The following is a 22,942-nucleotide window of genomic DNA, read 5'->3' as shown; positions in this document are numbered from 1 at the left end:
AGTAATGAAAAAAAAATTTCCCCAAAGAAAAACACAGGACCAGATGGCTTTACTGGTGAATTCTACCAAACATTTAAAGAATTAACATCAATCATTAACATTAATCCTTCTTAAACTCATTATCAAAAACTAGGGGTGGGAAAACTTTCTCATTCTATAATGCCAGTAGTACCCTGATATAAAGGCAGTAAAGACATCACAAAAAAACTATAGACCAATATTCCTTGTGAATATAGATGTAAAAAGTCCTCTTCAAATTCTAATAAACTGAATCCAGCAGCATATGAATAGAATTTTATGATCAAGTGGTATTTATCTCAGGAATGTTAAAGTTGGTTCAAAATATGATTATCAATAAATATACACCATATTAACAGAATAAAAGAAAAAAACAGGCCAGGCACGATGGCTCACGCCTGTAATCCCAGCACTTTGGGAGACCGAGGCAGGGTGGGTCACCTGAGGTCAAGGGTTCGAGACCAGCCTGGCCAACATGGTGAAACCCTGTCTCTACTAAAAATCCAAAAAAATAGCTCGGCATGGTGTCAGGCACCTGTAATCCCAGCTACTCGGGAGGCTGAAGCAGGAGACTTGGTTGAACCCAGGAGGCAGAGGTTGAGGTGAGCTGAGATTACGCCATTGCACTCCACCCTGGGCAACAAGAGCGAAACTCCGTCTAAAAAAAAAAAAGAAAAAGAAAAAGAAAAAACTAGTAATCTCAATAGATGCTGAAGAATTTGGCAAACACCAAAATGCTTTGATGACAAAAACACTCATCAAAATAGAAAAAGAAGGGAACTTCCTCAACATGAAATCCTAGAGATCCTTAAAAATCCACACAAAAAAGGAGTTAATAAATTCAGCAAAGCTGCAAGATACAAAATTAGTATGTAAAAATTATTTATATACCTCTACATTAGCAATGAATAATCCAAAAATGAAATTAAGAAATTGCACATATGATAGTATTAAAAACAATGAAATATTTACTAAAATTCATGAAATCTCAAGGGACCCCGAACAGCCAAAATAATTTTGAAAAAAGAACTAAGTTACAGGTTTCACACTACCTGCTTTCAAAACTCATTATAAATATACAGTAAATCAAAACACTGCAGTATTGGCATAAAGAGAGATATACAGACTAACATAATAGAATAGAGAGCCCAGACAAAAACCCTCACATATATGGCTAAACCATTTTTGGCAAGAGTACCAAGAACATTCAATGGGGAAAAAACAAAGTCTTTTCAACAAATGACATTGAGAAAACGGGATATTCACATGCAGAAGAATGAAGGTGGACCCTTATCTTACACCATACACAAAAATTAACTCAAAACGGATCAAAGACCTAAAAGTAAAAGCTAAAATTATTAAACTCTTAAGAAGAAAACTTTCATGACACTGGATTTGGCAAATATTTCTAAGATATGACACCAAACGCACAAGAAACAAAAAAAAATAGCTAAATTGGACTACATCAAAATTTAAAACTTCTGTATGTCAGAAGACACCGTCAGCAGAGTGATTGTGAAAGAGGCAACCTACAAAATGGGAGAAAATATTTTCAGATCATGTATCTAGTAAGAGATCAATATCCAAAATATATAGAAAATCCCGACAACTCAAAAACCAAAAAATCAAACAGCCAGATTTAAAATGGCCAAATGACTTGAAAAGACATTTTTCAAAAGAAGATATACAAATGGTTAAATAAGCATATAAAAAGATGTGCAACATGAATAATCATTAGGGAAATGCAAATCAAAACCACAATGATACTCACACCCAATAGGATGGCTAGTTTATATATTAAAAAATAGAAAATAAGAGTTGGCAAGGATGCAATAAAATTGAAACCCTTGTGAACTGCTGGTGCGAATATAAACTAAAGCAGTCGCTGTGGATAAAAGGAGGAGGGTTGGAGGATCCCTTATACACTGCTGATGGGAATGCAAAATGGTGCAGGTACTATGGAATAGTCTGGCAGTTCCTCAATAAGCTAATCCACAGAATTACCATATGGCCCAGTATTTCCATTCCTAGATATATACCCAAAAGAATTGCAGACAGGTGTACACAAATGTTCTATATACATTCTATATTCTATTCACAATAACCAAAAAGTGGAAACAACCCAAATCAATAAATGAATGGATAAACAAAATGTGGTATATACATGCAATGGAATAATACTCAGCTATAAAAAGCAATGAAGTATTGATACATGTTATGTCATGGATGAATATTCAAAACACTATGTCTAAGAGAGAGAAGTCTGATGCCAAGGTCATATATTAAATGATTCCATTTATATGAAACAACCGAATAGGAAAATCCTCAGAGACAGAAAATAGATTACTGGTTGCCAGGGGCTGGTGAGAAGAGGGAACAGAGAGTCACCGCTTAATGGGTACAAGGTTTCCACTGGGTTAATAAAAAATTTCTGGAAATAGATAGTGGTGATGGTTGTAAAACACTGAATATATTCAATGCCACAGAATTGTATACTTGAAAATGATCAAAACTGTAAACTTTATGTCATGTGTATTTCACTACACACACACAAACCCTCTCCTGGATCCATTTATCTATCTCCCCTATGGAACAAAAGCCTTACTCTGTATTATTCCCAATTCTTCACTTACTTTAGAAAAAAGCATACTCTGTTATTTATATATGTAAACACTGCTAAAAGCTCAATGATGAGAAATAATATTTATAATAAATTGTCTGAACATCTCATGCCTCCCTTTCTCTAGACCAGTGGTCTCCAATTTCTTTTGATCATGTAATCCCACTGAGAAAAAATTTTTTTAGCACAAATTGTCAAAATAGATATTTATTTATATGTTATGTCACTACTGTACTCATAAAATATACACAAAAATATAAATTTTAAAAAGTTGGGAAAAATGAATATAAATTCAAATATTTTTCGTTCCATACTCCACTGAACCATTTTGCAAGCATCCTTCTTTGGAGAGCATGTCTAGTGATACTTGAAATTTTCCTCTTGGGTTAAAGCAATGGCTTACATTTATTGAACCCTTGAGATCTCCCTTATTAACACCCTAAACTAAGGAATGTGATAATGGCCTTATAGGAGGATACCCTTTGTTGCACTGTGGTGCCTTCTTTAAGAAGACAGATGAGAGAAATTTATCTTAGGTCTCTGTATCAGAAATATCTGTAATGTTTCTAAAAATTTTGTTCTTTTTATATTAAAAAATGACTGTAATTGATCACAAAATTCTAGCAACACTAAGTGCTAGAAAACATAAAGCCAAATTTGTAGCTCTTTTCTAGCAACCACATCCACAAGGCTTATTTATCTTCCTTCTGGCTTTGACTTGTTTCTTTCCATTATTCACAATTCCTTATTTACTCATTTTTAAAAAATTATATTGTAGCTCACCCCCGCTTCAATTTTTCAAATCAACTCCATTCTTCGATTACGAAAAAAAAAAAACAACAAACCTGTATTATTTATGTGTTTGTCTGTGTGTGTGTGTTTAAAAGAACCTCAAATATATTTCTTTAAAGACAGAGAGGAATGAATTAAAAAAAAAAAACAAATAAACATAAACCCGGCAATATTGTTCAGGATAGAGATCATTCTAACCTCAAAGCTCCCCCATTTCGGGGGTAAACTTTGCAGATTCTGAAGGATCTAGCAGCAAAGCCCTTCATTCAAAAGGTAATTCGTAAATGAATGTTGATGAAAATAATGACAACTCACAACAGCACTGTACTACACTTTCTCACTCTTTTCCAGTTGGTAAGAAATGGTATAGAGAGGAAAGGGCAAATGGCTTGCTTTTTTCACCTGTGTGCAAAGCTTAACTAAAAAGTCCATGAAGAGGGCAGTCACATTGCCAGATGGAATTTGTAGCCATGTACCTGGATGTGTCTCCTTCTGGTGTGCTCAGAAGTCACTAGGGGATGACCTGTATTCAACACTTTCTTGCTGTGTTTGCTCCGCTTCTCAAGGTATCTCTTCTGTTGGTTGGTGATGCTGCTATATAATTTAATTCGTCTGGGTGACAAACATACTCTTTCATGGCCAAAAGCTTGAATCAACCGGGCAGTGTCAATAGTGGAAACAGAGCTACTCCTTTCGTGCAGAGCCATCTCTCTATCTGTTTGGGTCAATGTATCTGATTCGACAATAGAAGTGGTGCTGGAAAGGATGTTGGTGGTAGTATCCGTGAGCAGCTCACTCTCCTCTGAGGGCCGACAATCCGAAGAAGTGTTGCTTATATAATTAAAACCTGGCTGTTTACTCAGAATATATTTATCAAATTTAATCTGTTCAATTTTAATTTGATTAGACCTCCCAGCTCGATGATGAGAAAGCACCTTGCTTTTTTTAAGCTCTCCTGTGTTTTTATGGCTTTTCTCTAGGCTTTTAAACCGCTTCTTTTTCTGAAGCTTATTTCTCTGCTGTTGTCTACCACTCCATTCTTTCACACTTCGTTCCCCTCTGCTATCATCATGTGTACTTTCTGAGACCTGGAGAGAATGTGTGATTGGATTCTGAAGAATTTTAGCCAAACGATCAAGTCGGTCCACCAAGGACAGTTCTTTCCTGTCACTCAACTCGGGCTGTCTCTGTTGCCTCTGTCGCTCTCGATACTTGTTCCACAGTTCATTCAAACTCACAGTGTGCTGAGTTGTTTGCTCTGGGGTGACCTTCTGATCTCTTTTTGGATCATTAATTTGTCCATTATATTTTGGATAATCTCTAGCTTGACTTTTAGTAGTATCCATCACTTCTTTGTTTCCCAAATTCACATTGATGCTGAGGCTCTTTATTCTGGTATAATCTGTCTTAGTCTTGTCCATGTTTTGATAAGGAAGAGGAAGACAAATGTTTTTTCTATGTTTGTCTGGATGATGCTGAAAGAAATCTTTCCAAGAATGTCTCATGAAAACAGTCTTTCCCAAAGATTCATGGCAAATATCTTGATCACTTGGTAGGTGTACGGGATGATGAATGTAAAACTTTGCTGACCTGAAGACAGAATGGGTAGTATTTTCAAATTCTGAATGACATTCGGACTCTGAAAAGGAGAAAAAAAGATTTTGAAAGAACTTAAAAAATTAGCATTCTGTTTAGAAATACTATTCACAATTCTTTAGATATAGAACAAAGACTAAAGGAAATAATAGTTTATATAATGTATCAGAAAATTCACTGCCTGCACAAAAGACTCATGCCTTGTTCTTAGTAGCCTCGCTGGTACAGTAAAAGTTTAAGAGACATGAATTTTGGCCTGGGCTCTGCTGCTGACCGGCTATGTGACCTTGGGGAAGGCACTTCAGTTCTCCAGATCATAAAAGCAACTGCTATATGTATTTACCACCTGTTCCGTGTAGGGTGTTATGATACATGCTCTGCATCTGTTTTTTTTTAATTAATCCTGCTATTAAACCTGACAGATATTGGTAACCCCATATTCAACTAAGAAACCTGACACTTCATTCTCATAATCAGTAATTAAATGGACAAATTTTTTTTAAAAACTCTTTTTACATATTTTAGAGCCCTTTGAAATTCCTTTTCTGTGGATGATCTTGACTTTTGTGCCAAATTTTTTTTATTGTGGTAAAAAACACATAAAATTTACCACTTTCTATCTTCACTTTTTGACAACCATCGCTTTATATTTAAAAGGCATTTTTAGATGTAATATCTTACAATTTTCTATGGTTTGAATGTTTGTGTCCCTCTAAAATCCATGTTGAAACATAATCCCCAATATAATAGTATTAAGTAGGAGGTGATTAGGTCATGGAGGCTCCACCTTCACGAATGGGATTAGTGCCCTTTGGCCTAAAGGCTCCTGTTTGGCCTTTCCCTGCCTTCCACCACATGAGGACAAAGCAACAAGACATCATTTTGGAAGCAGAGACTGGGCTCTCGCCAGACACCCAATCTGCTGGTGCCTTGATCTTAGATCTGCAGAATTTTGTTACAGCAGCAGGAATGAGCTAAGACACAATCATAAACCCTAATTTTAATCTCTGATATGACATCAAAACACTGTTTTAGAGTTCTACATCATGGGTAGAAACAAAGATAAACACATGCAATGATGGGATGCTTTTCACCCACACTATAGATTACTGGCAAGCAGAGTTTTCATGAAATACTCTAGGAGTCCCTACGGACTTCCCCAGAGTAGAGTGGGACACACAGGGCCTGCATTTATACCTAAAGTATGTAGACTATACAATTTTAGAATTATCTAGAAACATTTAAAAATTGGGAGATTTCATTTAGATTCTACAGGTTAAGACTGCAGCTTCTGCACTGAACAAATACAAACAAATATATAATTCTAAAGTAGGGGCTACAAAGAACAAAAACAAGCTGATATAAGAGAAATTTAACTGGGAAATGGTAGCTAGAGAAGACTTCTCTGAGGAGGATGAGATGTGAAGTAAAAATGAGAGCTAAACAAACAAACAGGCAGAAGAACATTCTGGGCTGAGGGATCACTTTCGGTGGATGTCCTGAGGCAGCTGCCACCTATGCCAATCCACCTGCTCCCATAACCTTTCTGGATACAGAGACAGCATCACCTCTCCCATTCTTTTAAAGGCAAGTTCCTCCACTGCTGCTCTGGAGCCCAACTCATCTTCCCTTCCAGACCTTGCTTCCTTTCCCTATCATCTCTCTCTTCTATCTTTCAGGTTCTCCCTCTCTACTGGATCATTTCCAATGGCTTGAAAACATCATTTAGTATGTATGTTTAGAAAATCCTCACATCTTCCTCCAGGTACTGGCCCACTTCTCTGCTCTTCTTCATAGCCAAGCTTCTAAAGAGGAACCTATTTTCCTCACCTTTACCTCTCTCCCTACCCCAATTCCCTCTTCAAATTACTGCAGAGTATAGCCATACTCCTGGACTAAAACTGCTCTTGCTAATATGATCAATGACCTCAATGTATGGCCAATTCCAGGAAATGTTCTCATTCTATATTCTCTTTCTAGGTAATCTCATCTCTCCCTGTGGCTTTTAGTACCATTTTCATGCTATTACTTATTTCAAATTTACATTTCAAGCTATGATTTTTCTTGAGTTCCAACTATATACATGATATATCTACTTGGATGTCACAGCCATCTAACTGAGCTCTATTCTAGCCTCCTTGACAACTGTACCTCCCCTAGTCTTCCACATCTCTGTAAATGGCACATCATCCTACTGCCCAAGCCAAAATCTGGGAGTTATTCTTGATAGTTCCAACTCCCTCCTCTTCCTGTTCCTGTCATTAATCCTTCACCATAACAATCACACATCTATTTCTATTTCCTGTCACAATACTGCAAGTCTCTAATAGGTCTCCTGTCCCTTCTTGTACTTTTCCAATCTATTTGTCAAATAGTGGTCAAAGTAGTCTTTTAAAAATATAAGCTGGACTTGTCATTTTCTATTTAGCAATTTTCAATGACCTTCTCTTACACTGAGAACAAAGCCCAAACTCCTTAACAAGAAGTACAAGTATACATAACTTTTCTTCCTCATTTTGTACCACTCTTCCTGATAACTATACTTCAATCATGCTGGCCTTTCCCCTGCTTCATCAAATAGCATGAGCAAAAGCATAAAAGTAGGAAAGCACTGAGGCAATAAGAGAGAGTGCAAATATTCAGTATGTATGGCTTATTTCATTTATAAAGCAGAGGAAAGTAAGGTAGCAAAGGTTATTTGGGGCCAAATTCTACAGGGCCTGGAACACTAGGCCAAGGACTTTAAATTTTATTCTTGAAAGAAATGAAGAGCCAGTATACCATTTTGAACAGGGGAGTAACATAATTATGGCTGTATTTCAGGAAGGATACCTTGGCAACAGGATAAATAAAGCAAAAATCTGAAGGGCTATCTAGAATTCATTAAAGCAGTAAGTGAAACAATAAGGAAATAGATAACATTGCTCTAAAATGTTTATTCCCTAATATCAGTATTCTCAATGAACATAGTCCTCCCAGACTGGGACTGAAGTAAAATACAGAGAGAATAGTAGAAAATAAGTAAGCTGAAGGCTGGGCACGGTGACTCATGCCTGTAATCCCAGCACTTTGGAAGGCCAATGGGGATAGCTTACTTGAGGTCAGGAGTTCAAGACCAGCCTGGCCAACATGGTGAAACCCCATCTCTACTAAAAATACAAAAATTAGCCAGGTGTGGTGGTGCACACGTGAAATCCCAGCTACTGTGGTGGCTGAGGAAGGAGAACTGCTTGAACCCAGAAGGTGGAGGTTGCAGTGAGTCAAGATCGTGCCACTGCACTCCAGCCTGGACGACAGAGCGAGACTTCATCTCAAAAAAAAAAAGAAGCAGAAGCAGCAGCAAGCTGAATTCCTTAAGTATAAAGGGCTTTATAGAACAACAGGATTTGATAATCACCATCATCTCATGACACTTTGTTAAGAGTAAAGGTCAGATAAGTTGAAGTAGTTACTTACTTCTGATAATGGAATTAATTTTATGCATAACATTTGCAAAATTCTCCCCGAATATATAAAAGTACACTGAAAATATCATTTACTGCTTTTCATTTATTTTTAAATATCTTTCATACCTAGAACTGCAGACTTTTAAAAATTGAACATGCAAAATATTCAAATAATGCAGACAAATTTAATATGAAAAGTAAAGTTCTCCTGGTTATCTCTGAACCTCCTAGTTCCACTTTCTGGTGATAACCAATATTAAACAAGTTTTCTTATAGAAAAATTCCTGCCAAGTAGAGTAAAACTACTTGTTCAAAGCAAGATTTTGTGTATCTACAAACATTTTATATTAAACTGATTTACTTTACCAAAATTTAACCAAATATTTAGGTTGTTTCCAATAGTTTATTCTTCCAAAGCATGCTGCAGTGAATATTTGTCTGTGTGTTTATGTGTAACTTTATTTTATTTTTCTGGGTACAACTTTATCTGTGTATCTGTAATTCCCTTAAATGGAAGTCTGGGTGAAAAGGGAATATTTATTTCAACATTAGTTAGATATCATCCAATTGTTCCACACTTTCAAAAATGTTGCAACAAATTTGCACTTCTAATGATAGTCTTATAAGAGTACATGAATGTTTCCCCATGTACTCAAAAATACTAAGGATAATCAAATCTTTTCATCTGTGCTATTGTGACAGGTAAAACAAAATTTGTGGTTTAGTACATTCTTTATTAAGACAGTTAAGTATTTTTTCATATCTTTAATGGCCATTTGCATTTCTTTTACTATAAACTTTTTGTTCAGGTCCTTTGTTTTCCTTTTAGGCTGTCATTGATTTGTAAAAACCTCTTTGCATAGTAAGAAAATTAGCCCCTTTTCTCAGTTTCTCAATTTTTTAAAATTGTTTTCCCATTTTTCATTTATAAATTGATTTTGCATTGATATTTTCTACCATGAAGACACTTTAATTTTAATATACACATTTATCAAATCTTTGGCTTTATGACTCCAAGATTTTGTCAGACCTTGAAAGCCTTCTTCTGCTCAAATTTATTAGAAAAGTCAGATAACCAGAACTTTTATGATCTCTCTTTTTTATACTTGGATCTTTTATACTTGCATTTTGGTGACAGGAGTAAAGTAGGGCTACGACTTAAAATTCTCACAATACTCCAAATGGCTAGCAAAGCATCTTGGCATTATTTGTTGAATAATCCATCTTTTTACAAATGGATCTGAAATGGCACCTTTATCATAGAGTAAGTGCCCACCGTATTTAAGTATTTTCACTGATGTATCAGTCTCTTGTCCCAGTAGCATCCTTTTACTATTATCACTGTATAATTCATTTAAATACGCTGTAAATTGTAATACTGTGATATAATAAATACATATTTTTGCCTTATCCCTAGCTCCTCGCCGGAACTACTAAAACTCTTGTAATTTCCATTTAGGAAAACGTGGTAACAGCAATAGGGCATCTTTTATTATGACATTTGGTTTTTGTACCTGGCTCTTGAAACAGTTCAGGAATGAGTGATAAAGGTTCAAGGAGGTTCTGTTATTCAAAACAAGTCACTTTTGATCACACTTGAGTTTACGTTAATGAGGTGAATTTTGGAAAGCCCCTTAGGATGGGGGGCCTATTTACCAAGGGAACAACCATATGTTTAGAGGGCTGGAACTTCCAGCCCCAACCCCCCATCTCTGGGGAGGGGACAGGGACTGCAGGTTGAGCCAATCACCAATGGCCAATGATTTAATCAATATTGCCTACGTAATGGCACCTCCATAAAAACCCTAACAGACAGAGTTTGAAGAGCTTCACATTTGGTGAACACAGGAGAAGCTAGGAGGATGGCAGGCCCAGAGAGGATGTGGAAGCTCTGTGCACCTTCCCTATACCTTGCCCATGTATCTCTTCATTTGGTTGTTCATGCATATCCTTTGAAATACCCTTTATAAAAAAATCAGGAAATGTAAGAAAATGTTCCCTAAGTTTTCTGAGCCATTCGAGCAAATTACCAAATCTGAGGAGGGGGTCATGGGATTCTCCCCACCACCCCAATTTGGAGCTAGTTGGTCAGAAGTATAGGAGGCCAAGCCATGCAATTGGCATCTGAAGTGGTGGGCAGTCTTGTGGGACTGAACCCATAACCTGTGGGGACTGTGCTAAGTACAGGTTGTTAGTGTCAGAACTGCTTAATGTGAGGGGAAACCCCACACATTAGGTGTGAATACAGTAGTCCCCCTTATCTGTGGTTTTGCTTTCTAAGGTTTCATTTACCCGTAGTCAACCATGGTCCAAAAATATTTAATGGGAAATTCCAGAAACAATTCATAAGTTTTAAATTGCACGTCGTTGTGAGTAGTATGATGAAATCTCTTGTCATCCTGCTCCATCCAACCCTAGGATGTGAATCCTCCCTTTATCCAGCATGTCCATACGTTTACAGTACCTGCCCCTTAGGCACTTCATAGCTGTCTGGGTTATCAGGGTGACTGTCATGATACTGCACTGCCTGTGTTCAAGTAACCCTAACTGTAGTTAGTAATAGCCCCAAAGTGCAAGAGCAGTAATGCCAGCAAATTGGTTATGCCAAAGAGAAGCTGTAAAGTGTTTCCTTTAAAAAGATGAAATTTCTTATTTATCATCTATCTATCCACCTGTTTTAATGTCAGAATGCATTAATTTTTTAAAATAAACTTTTAATTTTAGAATAATTTGGATTTACAGAAAAACTGTGACAACAGTACAGATGATTCCCTATATCCCATACCCAGTTTCCCCATTAACACCTTACATTAATACAATATATTACAATGAATCAATCAATAAAGTTACATTATTATTAACCAAAGTCCATACTTTGTGTTGCCTTGTTTTGTACATACTGTTCTTTTTCTGTTCCAAAATTCTATCCAAGATACCACATTACATTTAATTATCATGTCTCCTTAGGCTTCTCTTAGGTCTGTGAGAATTTCTTAGGCATCCCTTGTTTTTCACGACTCTGACAGTTTTGAGAAGTACTGGTCAAGTATAAATGTCCTTCATTTGAGTTTGTCTCATGTTTTTCTCATTAGACTGGGGTTATGGGTTTTTGGGAAGAAGATTTCAAAGTTAAAATATATTTCTCATTACATATTAAGGGTACATACTATCAACATGACTTACCACTGTTGATGATGATCTTGATGACCTGGCTGAGTCAATGTTTGCCAGAATTCTTCACTATACAGTTATTCTTTTTCCCCCTTCCTATAAAAATACACTCTTTGGAAGGAAGTTACTATGTGCAACCCATTAGTTAAGAGTGGGGAGTTATGTTCCACCTCCTTGAGGGTGGAATGTCTACATACATTATTTAGAATTCTGCACAGGAGACTTGTCATTCCCCCCCCCCCCCATTTATTTATTAAATCATTTACTTATATCAGCATGGACTCATAGGTATTTATTTTATACTTTGGTTATGATCCAATACTATTGCTATACTACAGAAATTGTCCCAGCTTTAGCCACTGGGAAGTTTTTTACTTGGTTCCTGTGTTCCATTGACATATTCCCCATCCCGGTGCATTTTTTTGTTTTTCTTTACTTTCTGGCACCACAAAAGGGTTCAGGCTCATCTAATATGTTTCCTGTCCCAGTCTGAGAATCAGGCATTTTGCCAAGGAATCCTGGAAATTTGTCATTGTGGGTCTCATTTCTGTTTCTTGTTGTTGATAGTGTTTCTACTAATAGTGCCCTGACTATGAGCTTGGTATTTTAGGGAACATTTTGAGGTCTGGGTTGAAGTTTCTTCAGAGAGATGTGCATTTGCATCCGAAAGGCATGTGAGTTTGCAATACCAACCTACTGCCATTGTTAAATAAATTCTGGGCTTGAGGTTTTTTAGAACACACATGTAGTTTACTGCACTAATAAATTATACCAGTACAAAATTAATGACTGTAAACCTGTGTGAACACTAGTTTGTGGTTATAAATTCTGAGGATAAATTTTGTCTTCTCTCCCCAAACTCATTATCAAGGTTAAAACAGGCAGTTTTCTTACCGTCCCCTTCTACAAGGACGTGTTTATCTTTTATTCTTACCGTAAGAGTGTAGCCCACTGGAGGCCTACTTTACATGGGAATTTCCTTTAACATTTTTCATTACGGGCGGGCCCTAAGTTTCATGTTATATCCCCAACTTAATGGTCCCATTTGTATGAAAGTCCAGAATAGGGAAATCTACTGAGACAAAAAGTGGATCAGTATTTGCTTAAGTCTCAGGGTTTCTTTTTTGAAGTAAAGAAAACATTCTAAAATTGATTATGGTGATGGTTGATTGCACTTATCTGTGAATACAGTAAAAATCATTGAATTACATATTTGATTGTGTGTGTGTGTGTGTGTGTGTGTGTGTGCGTGCTCTGTCTGCACTTCAGTCTTGCTCTGTCATCCGGACTGAAGTGCAGTGGTGCGATCTTGGCTCACTGCCGCTTCTGCCTCCCGGGTTCAAGTGATTTTCCTGCCTCAGCCTCCTGAATAGCTGGGATTATCGGCATGCACCGCCATGCCTGGCTATATTTTGTATTTTCAGTAGAGACGGAGTTTCGCCATGTTGACCATGCTGGTCTTGAACTCCTGATCTCAAGTGATCCACCCACCCCAGCTTCCCAAAGTGCTGAGATTATAGACATGAGCCACTGTGCCCGGCCTGAATTACATATTTTAAATGGGTAAATTATATCTGAATAAAGCTGTATGAAAAAATGTTCTATGGTCTTTTGGAAAGGGTTTTTTTTTTTTTTTAAGTTTAACCCACATAGGCTTATGCATGCACGCACACACACACACACACACAGCCACACACACCCCACATCAACCTCATTACTTGTATTGTTCCCAGGCGTTTTTTAAACTTCACTTAAAAAAAACAATTTTCATCTCCACGATCTGTCATAAGCTAATTATGTGTGTTCAAGCTCCCCAGTATTATTTTGTATTTGTCCATTTCTCTTTGAAGGTTTCCTAGGGTTGTCTGTTTTTTTTCTCCCTACAAGCAAATTCCACTGTCTGATCCCCCCATTAAGCACCTTTTGCCTCACAATCTATCCTAAGAGTTGTTTTCATATAATTCCATACCTTCATTTTTTTTTTTTTTGAGATGGAGTCTCACTCTGTCACCCAGGCTGGAGTGCAGTGGCATGATCTCGGCTCACTGCAAGCTCCGCCCCCCAGGTTCACACCATTCTCCTGCCTCAGCCTCCTGAGTAGCTGGGACTACAGGCGCCCGCCACCATGCCCGGCTAATTTTTTTGCACTTTTAGTAGAGACAGGGTTTCAACATGTTAGCCAGAATGGTCTTGATCTCCTGACCTCTTAATCCGCCCGCCTCAGCCTCCCAAAGTGTTGGGATTACAGGCATGAGCCACTGCACCCCGCCCTCCTTCATTCTTTTTTAAGGCAACATAAATTTTCTTATTGATTGAGCTCCTGGTTTTCGTTTTATGAATTTTTTATGCTAAGTTATTTGATGTTTAAAGATTTATGCAAAATATCCTCATTGTGGATTGCAAATCAGTATAAAAATATACCTCTTCAATTCCTGCAAAACTTTTGGTGAATTTAACCTCATCTATATTAATGTCCCCAAATTTCTTTTTGATACATCTCTAAGTTTTCTTTTTGCTTTCCACCTTTCTCAGTAATTTCACTTTTGATATGTTTGTTATATAGCATGGAACTGGGTTTGTTTTTTAATATAATCCAAGAAGTTTTTTCTTTAATATAGATGAATTTAGTTTACTCATATATAGACTTGCATGCTTTGCTGTCTTTCATTTTATGGCAATTTTTTGTTTTTGTTACAAATTTACTGTTTTCTTTTTCCCTCCCTTTACCTCCATGCTTACCTGTTTTTCTAAATATTTTGGACGTTTTATAGTTTAATTTTAACTCTTTTAGGGGTAAATTTTATAATTTTCTTTTTTTTTTTTTTTTTTTGAGATGGAGTTTCACTCTTGTTGCCCAGGTTGGAGTGCAATGGCATGATCTCGGCTCACTGCAACCTCTGCCTCCCGGGTTCAAGCGCTTCTCCTGCCTCAGCCTTCTGAGTAGCTGGGATTACAGGCATGCACCACCATGCCCGGCTAATTTTGTATTTTTAATAGAGATGGGGTTCCTCCATGTTGGTCAGGCTGGTCTCAAACTCCTGACCTCAGGTGATCCACCCACCTCAGCCTCCCAAAGTGCTAGAATTACAGGCATGAGCCACTGCATCTGGCCTATAATTTTCAACACTATACTTACTTACACATGTATTTTTTGATTTTACAACTTTAAAGGTGAAGTTTGCTCATTTATACCTCCTTTAACCTCCCTGTCCTCTACCTGTCCCCGTGTCTTTTAGCATTTTCTACTTGTTTTTTCTGTATGGAGGCCTGCATGATTCATTCTTTTTCTTTAAAGTTCAGTACTATCGCAAACATACATCTCAGTATTGGACACTATATATAAAATTTTCCTAGGACTTGGTACGCCCTTTTAAATTGCAGATTCAAGCCAGGTGTGGTAGCATGTGCCTACAGTCCCAGCTACTCTACAGGCTGAGGTGGGAAGATCACTTGAGCCCAGGAGTTTTGAGGCTACAGTTAGCTGTGATCACACCACTGCACTCCAGCCTGGGCAACAGAATGAGACTCCATGTCTAAAAATACATACGCACATACATACATACAATTATAAGTTCCATTTTTCCTTATATCTTTATTTTTCTATTACCTTCTTTAGAGGCAACAACAGATATCACTGTGTTGGATTTTCACTGTCAGTCCTCAAATTCCATCATTTTTTTTTAATTGCTTTCATCTCTTTCTTCTAACTGGTACTTTTTTTTTTTTTTTCATTTCATTTTGTTCTCCTATCCCCTAAATTTCCCTTTCCATTTCATTATTCTATCAATTTTTATTTCATATACTTCATGTCTTCTAAAATTATTCAGAGTGTAAAACATTTAGAAAAAATTTTCTTATCTTCTAGAGTATGCTTTTACAGATTATATTTCCATCTTTCTTTTGCAAGCTATGTCTCCCACACTAACCCCTGCAAAGCTGCAATGTTATATTTCTTCATCTTATGTATTATTTTTGTGTGTGACAAAAAGTATGACATTAAATTAACCATCTTAGCCATTTTTAAGTGTACAGTTTGGTAGTGTTATGTATATTCACATTGTTGTGCAACAATCTCTAACTCTTTCATCTTGTAACACTGAAACTCTATACCTACTAAATACTGATTCTCTGTCCACCCTCTCACAAGCCTTGGCAATCACTATTCTACTTTCTATTTCTATGATTTCAGCTACTTTAGGTATTTTATATTGAGGTGGGAAATTAAATAAAAATAAAATTAAAAAGCAAGAGAAGTCAGTTTTCCTGAATTAGGCTGACTTGTCCCAGAGGCAGCAACAGGCACAGCCCAGACCCAGGAAAAGTCTTGATAATATTATCTAATGTGCTCTGGAGACTCTCCCAGCACTCCCTCAAAATAGGGAGTAGAAAAAACAAATTTTCCTTTGTTTTATGGAATGAGTTTATAGATTCCTGTCCTCTGTAATTAGTGACTTTAAGTGTTCTGTTTTATCTAAGAAGTACAATGAAGGTCATGAGAAGCCTGAGTAGGCCTGAACTACAGCTGCCTGGGCACCATAGTGAAGGTTATGGGATAAGCCCGTGCCTAGGCAAACCTAGATAATGGACATCTGGGTTGCACAGCAACGGTTATGTGCAATCCTGAGTTAAGAATCTGTTACAATTTGATTAACTGTCTTTGTCCTGCTTCTGTATCCCCGCTTTCATGCCACTGTTAGCTTGTTTCAAGCTAGCCCACCCCCTTTTGTGAAGTGTGTATAAAAGTCAAGTGCTGTCTTTGTTCCGGGCCCAGCCTTTGGACGTGAGTCTGCTGGGCCTGAGTGCACTCAATAAAAGATTCTCCTGTTTAAACCCAAGGTCTCTCTCATCCTCCTAAATCCCGCAACATTTGCAAGAAACCATATGGTATTTATCTTTTTGTGACTGATTTATTTTGCTTAGTATAATGTTCTTGAGGTTTACCTACCTTGTAGTATGTGATAGGATTTCCTTCTTTCTTAAGGCTGCACAATACACTATTTGTATTGTACACAATACAAATATGTATGTAACATATTTTCTTTATTGACAAATAATTCCCATTTTCTTAATACATTCATCTGTTGATGGACATGTGGGTTGCTTCCACCTCTTGATTATAAATAATGCTGCAATAAACATGAGTATACAGGTATCTTTTTGAAGTCCTGTTTTGAATTCTTTAGGTTATATGCCCAGCAGTGGCAGTGGGATTGCTGGATCATATAGTAATTCTTTTTTATTACTCTGAGGAACCTCCATACTATTTTACATAATAGCTACACCATTTTACATTCCCACCAATGGTGAACAAGGGTTTCAATTTCCTTGCATCCTCATGAACATTTGCTATTTTGTTCTTTCGATAGTGGTCATCCTAACAGGTGTGAGTGATATCTCACTGTGGTTTTGATTTGCATCTCTCTTATGATTAGAGAGATTGGGCATCTTTTTATATGCTTGAAATGGCATTTGCATATCTTCTATTGTCTATTCAAGTCCTTTGCTCATTTTAAAATAAGTTATGTGTTTTTAAAAATAAGTTGCTTGGGTTTTTTTTTGCTATTGAGTTGCATAAGTTCTTTATATATTCTGAATACTAATCCCTTATCAGATCCATGATTTGCAAATATTTTCTCTCATTCTGTAGAATGCCTATTCACACTCTTGTTTACTTTCACATGCAGAAGTTTTCAAGTTTGATATAGTTTCATTGGTCTATTTTTGTTTTGTTGTCTGTGTTTTTGGTGTTACATCTGAGAAATCACTGCCAAGTTCAATGTCCCGAAGCTTTCCCCTTATGTTTTCTTCTGGGAGTTTTATGGTTTTAAGGTCTTACATGTATGTCACTAACCCTTTTTGAGTTAACTTTTGTATGTGGTGTAAAGAAAAGGTCCACCTTTATTCTTTTAAATATGGATATCTAGTTTTCGCAACACCATTTGTTGAAGAGACTATCCTTTCCCCATTGTGTAGTCTTGGCTATTGTCAAAAAATCACTTATTCTGTATATTCTTGATGTAAGCAGTTGAACCCGGACTATTTCCAAAATCTAGTATGGGTAGATTAGCTCCTTGACTCTTTTCTCTCCTTATGTAGGTTGTTCCATCTTCCTCTAAGAGGTAAAGCTTGATGGCTAGGTAGTAATGTCTTGTGTTCTATATGCTTTTATGTCAGAAAAAGAGGCCCATGGACAAATAGAAATAAATGTGATTTTATTGTAATTTTTTAAAAGTTTGTATTGATGGTCTCACTATCTTTGCTATAGTCTTCTGGAATGCCTTTAAGGTTGTCTCTGTTTGGGGACTGAGACAAGATACTTCACTTCTAAAACTATCAGCCTTAGGTATTTATTTATAATCCTGTTTCTAAGTTGCTAATATCTTTTCCAAAAAGTAACAATTACTTTACAAATCTATATATATATAGTAACCTAATAGTAGCATCAAAGTACTTTACACAAGAAAGTTTTAAAAAAAGAAAAGGAATTTTTGTTTAATCATGAGGCTATATTCTCATCAGAATGAAACGGAAACACACTAACACTGACCCTCACATACACACAGACACACACACTCACACACAACCCAATCCCATTACCTTCAATATTGATCTGTAGGGATTCTTTATTGCTTGGCCAGGCTTCCTCGGGAACTGTCCTCTTCCTATGGATCTCCTCTTTCTGTGTAATGGCTTTAGTGTCTGGCGAGTTCTTAATTTCTGGGTCTCCTACTTGAGCTGAGTGCTCTGCAGCAGCAGCAGCACTGGAATCTATGAAAGGGAAATTAACACACTATACAGACAGGAACTTGACGTAAAATATTTTTAAATGTCTCTCAAGTACGTATTATGTGAAAGGCTTTGTTAGTGATATTGAAGAAAAAAGATGACTCAGAAATGCGTTTAGAAAATAATTGAAAATTGGGGCAAAAAATCACATACATAAACAGATACGCCATAAGAAACAGTCAGAAAAAGAGGTACCGGTATTCAAAGAAAGAAAAACTAATTGCAGGTGGGAGTACCACAGAACTCTAGACAACTGATTTTGGCATTAGAAGAGAGCTAAGATGGGATACACATTAAGATGGAAAAAAAAAGGTGACTACATAACAGAAGAATGGTGTCAGGAAAGTAACTTAGCATCTAAGAAACAGAGCAAGTATATAGCATTTGATTATAGAATTTATAAGGAAAAGAGGTGAGAACTAGTGTTAGAAAGTTGTTTGGGAGTGGACTCTACAGTTCTGGAAGACAGTGCTAAAAGAGTTTAGATTTTATCCTTACAGGCAATGAAACACTAAAGTTTTTGATTAGGAGATTAACATGATCAAAACTGTTTTTGGAACATTCACTTAGTAATAATAAAATGGGGTAAAATTCAGAAGTGTTGCCCAGAATACAATCTAACCTTTTTAAACAAGCAATACCTAAAGAAGAGAAGCAGCTAATTATGTTCTAAAATGTTTTAGTTTACAATTGTGGCAGAAACTATCAATACTATCTGTCCTCTAATAACCACTTTCCTTCTCCTCTAAACAGAACCCTAACTTTAGCTGGGCACATTGTTATTAGAATAACAACTCAATTTCCCAGCTTCCCTGGTACATGTGACCATGTGTCTAAGTCTGGCCAATAGAATGCAAAAGGAATGGTACATATAGCTTCTCAGAAGTATCCTTAAAGGAAGGAACGTGTTTTTTCCTTTCCTTTCTTCCTGCTGGTTGCAATATGGGCTGATGGCTACAGCTTAAGAATGAAGGCCAAAAATGTTAGAGTAACAAGAGACCAACAGCTTTGTTCCAATACTCTGGAGTACCAAGTCAACTCTGGATGCTTATCTCTGGAGTTTTACAAAAAAGAGAAAGAGTTTTCTGTCTTCTTTAAGCCTATGTTATTTTGCTTTTGTTTTCCTCTCTCAGAGTCAAAACTAATCCTAACAAATACACTATTAGGGTTATTTAAATCAGCATAATCCCTCTGAAGTAAAGTAACTGATAGGTAGGAAGTAAACAAGCTGAATTCCTAAATAAAGGATTATGTACAAAAATGGTATTAGAGGGTCCGTGTGTCACAGAATTGAGAGATTTTATCAGCAGAGGTAAAAAGTCCATTAAATGAATTTCTGGAAATGAGATTAATTTGTTTACTGTATCCAAAACCCTCCAGAAATATCTCAACTTCAAATATGTTAATTTTACCTGCCAAAGTATATAAAAATATAGCTAAATATACCTTAACTATTTCATATATACATGAGATAGAAGAGAGCTGAAGATGGCAAGAAGAAAATAGAGAATATATTTCTGCTTCTGTTCTTAAGGGAATAGTCTAATTTTAGAAGAACAGAAGAAAATAATATGCAGACAATCCAGTTTAGCTACCTGCAGTATCTTTCTGCAAAGATTCTTTTTCTTTAGCCTGGGCAGCCTCAGTCACCGCCCTTGTACTGTGGATCTCTTTCTGTTTTTTGTCTGAGAGGTTCTCATCCCCAGTGATTAGCACTTGAACTGAGGCATCTGGAATAACGACATCATTTGATTTCAGAAAAGGAAAGATAATGAACACAACAGACAAGTAATCCTCCCCCAAAATTACAAACAAAACCCCAAATCCATTTATATATTAGGAAAAAAGTACCTCTTAGGCTCCACCTGTGTAAAAACTGTGACATGAATTGAAAAATTTTTTGTATTTTACTGTGTACAACAACAGTTTAAATAAAATAACATTCTAAAGCCGGGCGGGGTGGCTCACACCTGTAATCCCAGCACTTTGGGAGGCTGAGGCGGGTGGATCACTTGGGGTCAGGAGTTCGAGACCAGCCTGGCCAACATGGTGAAACCCCAACTCTACTAAAAATACAAAAACTAGCAGGCATCGCAGTGCACGCCTGTAGTCCCAGCTACTCAGGTGGCTGATTCAGGAGAATCGCTTGAACCCAGGAGGCGGAGGTTGCAGTGAGCTGAGATTGTGCCACTGCACTCCAGCCGGGGTGACAGTGAGACTCTGTCTCAAAAAAATAAAATAAAATAATAAATAAAATAAAATAAAATAAAAACATTCTAAATAAAATCTGTTCCTTGATGGTTTGATGCAACAGTAAAAAATGCAAAAAAAAGGAAAGATCAGGTATGTTTTTCCAAAGGAAAAAAGATGTGAACAATGCTTTCAAGTTCTTTGGCCTATTCAAAGTTTTTATCACTTATGGAGTCAATTTTTATATTTCATATAATCCAAGAAAAGCACTTTTATCATCTAGATTTTATATACAGCATTCTCATACAATTTTTAAAAAATTCCTTGCAGTTATAGCCTTTTAAACTTGTCTAATACTATTTCTCTTTTCTATTTTTCTTGATCATTTTTGAATTTTTTATCTGTAAGTATATTTTTCAACAAAGAAATCAGAAAGGCAATAGAGATTGCCAAAAATGCAAAGAACCAGTTAACTCTTGCTACCTCTTTTAAATTCATACATTTTTCTTACTTCTTATTACCTCAATCCTCCTAATCTCTTTTATCTAAATGTCTTCTGAAATGTTTACATCACTAAAAAATGTTTTAATGTTAATAAAATATTTCAGGCATACCAAAAGTATAGGCAACAAAATGAACACCAAAGTATTTACCATAGAGCTTAAGAAATAAAATATTACAAATATAATGTTCCTTGTGTAAAGTGTTCCCAATGATGCCATTCTCACTTCTCAGTAGCAGCCTTTATACCAAATTTAGAGTTTATCAATAACAAAGATGTTTTGTAATTCTTTACTACATTGCGTATATTAACCAACAATGTACAGCATTGTTTTGCAAGTTTCTTTAAAACTTATATGAAGGGTACAATACTGTCTGTACCTTTACGCACCATGCCTTTTTCACTCAATATTATGATTTTGAGATTTAGTCAATTAATATGTCTTTGATTCTCAATGTTATGTATTATTCTATTGTATTAATATATATGAATACACCTCTGTTGATCAACTTAAGGCTATTTCCTATTTTGAAAAGCACTGCAATGAACATTCCTGTGAAATGTCTTTGCAGGTGGCGTGCATTATAAATATCTTCTCCCAGGCTGTTGCATGTCTTTTAATTGTTTGATATCGTTTATGCAAAAAATTTTTCAGCTTAATAATGGCATATTTATTATATTTTCCCTTTAGGGTAGGTGCTTTGTGTGTCCTGTTTAAGAAATCTTTTATTATCACATGGTCATAAGGACAGACCACCTAAACTCTAAAAACTTAGTTATCCCATTTACTTTTAATATGCCTGGTATACTATACATTTCTGTTTAGTGTGCGGCAGCGATTTATCTGATTTTATTTTTTCCAGATATATATTCATTGGTCCAAACTCTATTGAATAGTTCCACTTCATCTTTTCTCCACAGATTGTTATGCCATCTCTGTGTATGTTAGGTTTCCACATTCATGGATATGTTTCTGGGTCACCATTCTGTTTCATTTTTCTTTCTGTTTATTCCTTTGCAAATGATGTCTTAAATAAGCTACACATGTAATAAGTCTTGATGTCTGGTATGGCAAGATCCCTTATCTTATTCTTTAAATATACTTTTTTTGATTTTCCAAAAATATTTTATAATCAGCCGGTCAAGTTCCACGAAAAATCCTACTGGAATTCTGAGTAGCAATGCATTTAATTTAGAAATTAATTTGGCGACATCTTTATTATTACAATTGTGTAATTTTCCAACAATTTAGGTCTTAATATATTTCAACGTAGTTTTATAATTTTCTCTTTAAAATAGTTTTACATGCCCTTTTAGATTCATTTCTAAGTACCATATTGTTTATCTTACACACCCTTTTAGATTCATTTCTAAGTACCATATTGCTTTTTAAAAGATCTTTTTAATTGTACAGTGGAAAATATGGGGGAAAATGTGCACATAAAGAGCTCAGTGAATTACAAAAAGCAAGTGTATATAACCTTACCCAGGTTAGGAAATAAAATCTGGCTAGAAACTTACACGCTCCCCTCATTCTTCCTTCCATCTCCCCCATGCTGAGGGTAACACCTGATTTTTTTTTTTTTTTTTTTTTTTGGAGATGGAGTCTCGCTCTGTCGCCCAGGCTGGAGTGCAATGGCGCAATCTCGGCTCACTGCAAGCTCCGCCTCCCGGGTTCACGCCATTCTCCTGCATCGGCCTCCTGAGTAGCTGGGACTACAGGCACCTGCCACCACGCCCAGCTAATTTTTTTTTTTTTTTTTTTTTTTTTTTGTATTTTTAGTAGAGACGGGGTTTCACTGTGTTAGCCAGGATGGTCTT

The 22,942-nt window shown here is 36.3% G+C and overlaps 1 protein-coding gene across 1 annotated transcript in view; it reads right to left on the bottom strand.

Moving 5' to 3' along the window:
- ALMS1 (ALMS1 centrosome and basal body associated protein) overlaps positions 1–22,942 on the bottom strand; it is a 215,658-nt gene that overhangs the window by 33,119 nt on the left and 159,597 nt on the right. The window contains exons 14-16 of the mRNA XM_003268797.2: positions 20,025–20,159; positions 18,241–18,411; positions 3,907–5,069 (exon numbers count right to left, since the gene is read on the bottom strand). Coding sequence (XP_003268845.2) covers positions 3,907–5,069; positions 18,241–18,411; positions 20,025–20,159 — 1,469 coding nt within the window. The remainder of the gene's footprint in view (positions 1–3,906; positions 5,070–18,240; positions 18,412–20,024; positions 20,160–22,942) is intronic.

The sequence above is a fragment of the Nomascus leucogenys genome, chromosome 14, assembly GCF_006542625.1.
Source record: "Nomascus leucogenys isolate Asia chromosome 14, Asia_NLE_v1, whole genome shotgun sequence".
NCBI lineage: Eukaryota > Metazoa > Chordata > Mammalia > Primates > Hylobatidae > Nomascus > Nomascus leucogenys.
Note: the sequence above shows the minus strand (reverse complement) of the source record. Positions and strands in the feature narration are given on the sequence as shown.